At 52.7% G+C, this 1,534-nt stretch overlaps 1 protein-coding gene across 1 annotated transcript in view; it reads right to left on the bottom strand.

The window, feature by feature from the left end:
* Positions 1 to 1,534, bottom strand: part of Flt4 (fms related tyrosine kinase 4) — a 40,939-nt gene that overhangs the window by 23,727 nt on the left and 15,678 nt on the right. The window contains exon 6 of the mRNA XM_029483535.1: positions 1,226 to 1,411. Coding sequence (XP_029339395.1) covers positions 1,226 to 1,411 — 186 coding nt within the window. The remainder of the gene's footprint in view (positions 1 to 1,225; positions 1,412 to 1,534) is intronic.

Raw genomic sequence — 1,534 nt, 5'->3', positions numbered from 1 at the left:
GTGCCATCTAAACAGTGGTGACCTGTGAGACGGTGATGAACACGTGCGTGCTGGGACAGCTGCACACTGCAGAGAGGAAGACAATAGCTAAGAGGGAAGAGAAGAGTCAGAGANGGTAGTTATGTTCCTGTGGAAAACTGTGCTGAGAGCAGACTTAGTCCTGCTGGCCTCAGAGGTCAGGGGACTCTGTGATCTAAGAGTTGTAATTATGCTAGCTTCATCGGTGAATTTAGGACCTTCCCTCTAGGGCTCTGANTCTATGCCATGTGGTGCTCTATGGCTCAAAGCTATGGCAGGATTTAGGGAGCCACAGACTAATTAATAACTGAGCCTTCACAGAAGCCAGCTTCCAGCCTATGGCCAGTGGGTNCTGGCTGAAGACCTTTGGCGCTTCTGTTTGTCCTGCACCAGAACCTTTTTACCAGGTGTGAGGTGCCTCAAGCTTGGAAGGGCAGGGCTACCCTGGGTTTGACAGGAAGAGACAAAGCAGGAATTCCTGCCAGGAGACCTGGGGCTCAGGTGGGAATGCTTGTCCTTCTTCTGGCCCATTTTCTTATCTGTACAAGGTAGATGGAAGCTGCAGGAGGATTGAATCAAGTGGGCAGCTCAGAGTGNAATGGAGGATCGAGGCTTTGTACTCAAAACAGAAGGTATATCACCGAGGGTCCCCTCTGTNCCCTGGGCATACCCTGTAGGGAAAGGCCAACTCTCAGGTCTCCTACAGGCCTCTCACTACCATATAGCTCAGAGCCAGGCTTATCAGTNTTATGATATCTCAGATTTGTGGGTCAGAAGGTCCTCAGAGAAGAACTCTTCCAAGAAGGGAGCCCAGAGAACTAGCCACTGCAGAGCAGGCCCTGAGTTTGTTCCCTGCGTGGAGATGCAGCTAGCAGAGCCTTGCTGAGTCTGAGGGGATGTAAGAAGCAGGAATATAAAACCCCATACTGCCAATCACACCCCACATACCGGATCTGGTGTTTAAAACATTTTGCAGTTTAGCTGCTCCTGGGCTGAGCTTCTTCTGAGTATCTGCATGCATTCCCTTTAGGGGCTCGATTTAGGGAGGGTCCCACCTGGNTTTCAGGGTATGGAGGCCCTGATGGGCAAGGATTAAATCCTCTTTGAGATTCAGGGCTACTGATCTGATGGGGAAGGATACTGTCCTTTTCATTCCCTGGTCAGTCCTTGTGTTAAGCCTGGTGGGGTAGCAAGGGGAGGCTGTTACCATTGGAACTCCGGTGGGGGATAAGCTGCCAGCTTCACGGGGAGCTTCACCAGCTCGTCACCGGCTGTGGCCTCCAGGACAGGTCCTTTGAGCCACTCGACACTGATGAAGGGCTTTTCTGCCAAACAGGAGGCATGAGTGTAAACTCGGGGCTGACCATCCACCAGGCCTTCCCAGCCTCTCCCTCTGCAGACTGGAGCTTTGCCTCACTNTCCAGCTGGTAGGAGCTGGGCAGGGCTTCCCCTCAGAGCCCTTCCTTCCTTTTGACTGGCCCCTGCTGCTCAGGTGCATCATGACCTCTGACCCACA

The sequence above is a fragment of the Mus caroli genome, chromosome 11 (genome assembly GCF_900094665.2).
Source record: "Mus caroli chromosome 11, CAROLI_EIJ_v1.1, whole genome shotgun sequence".
In the NCBI taxonomy this organism is placed as follows: domain Eukaryota; kingdom Metazoa; phylum Chordata; class Mammalia; order Rodentia; family Muridae; genus Mus; species Mus caroli.
This window is presented reverse-complemented; position numbering and strand designations above follow the sequence as displayed.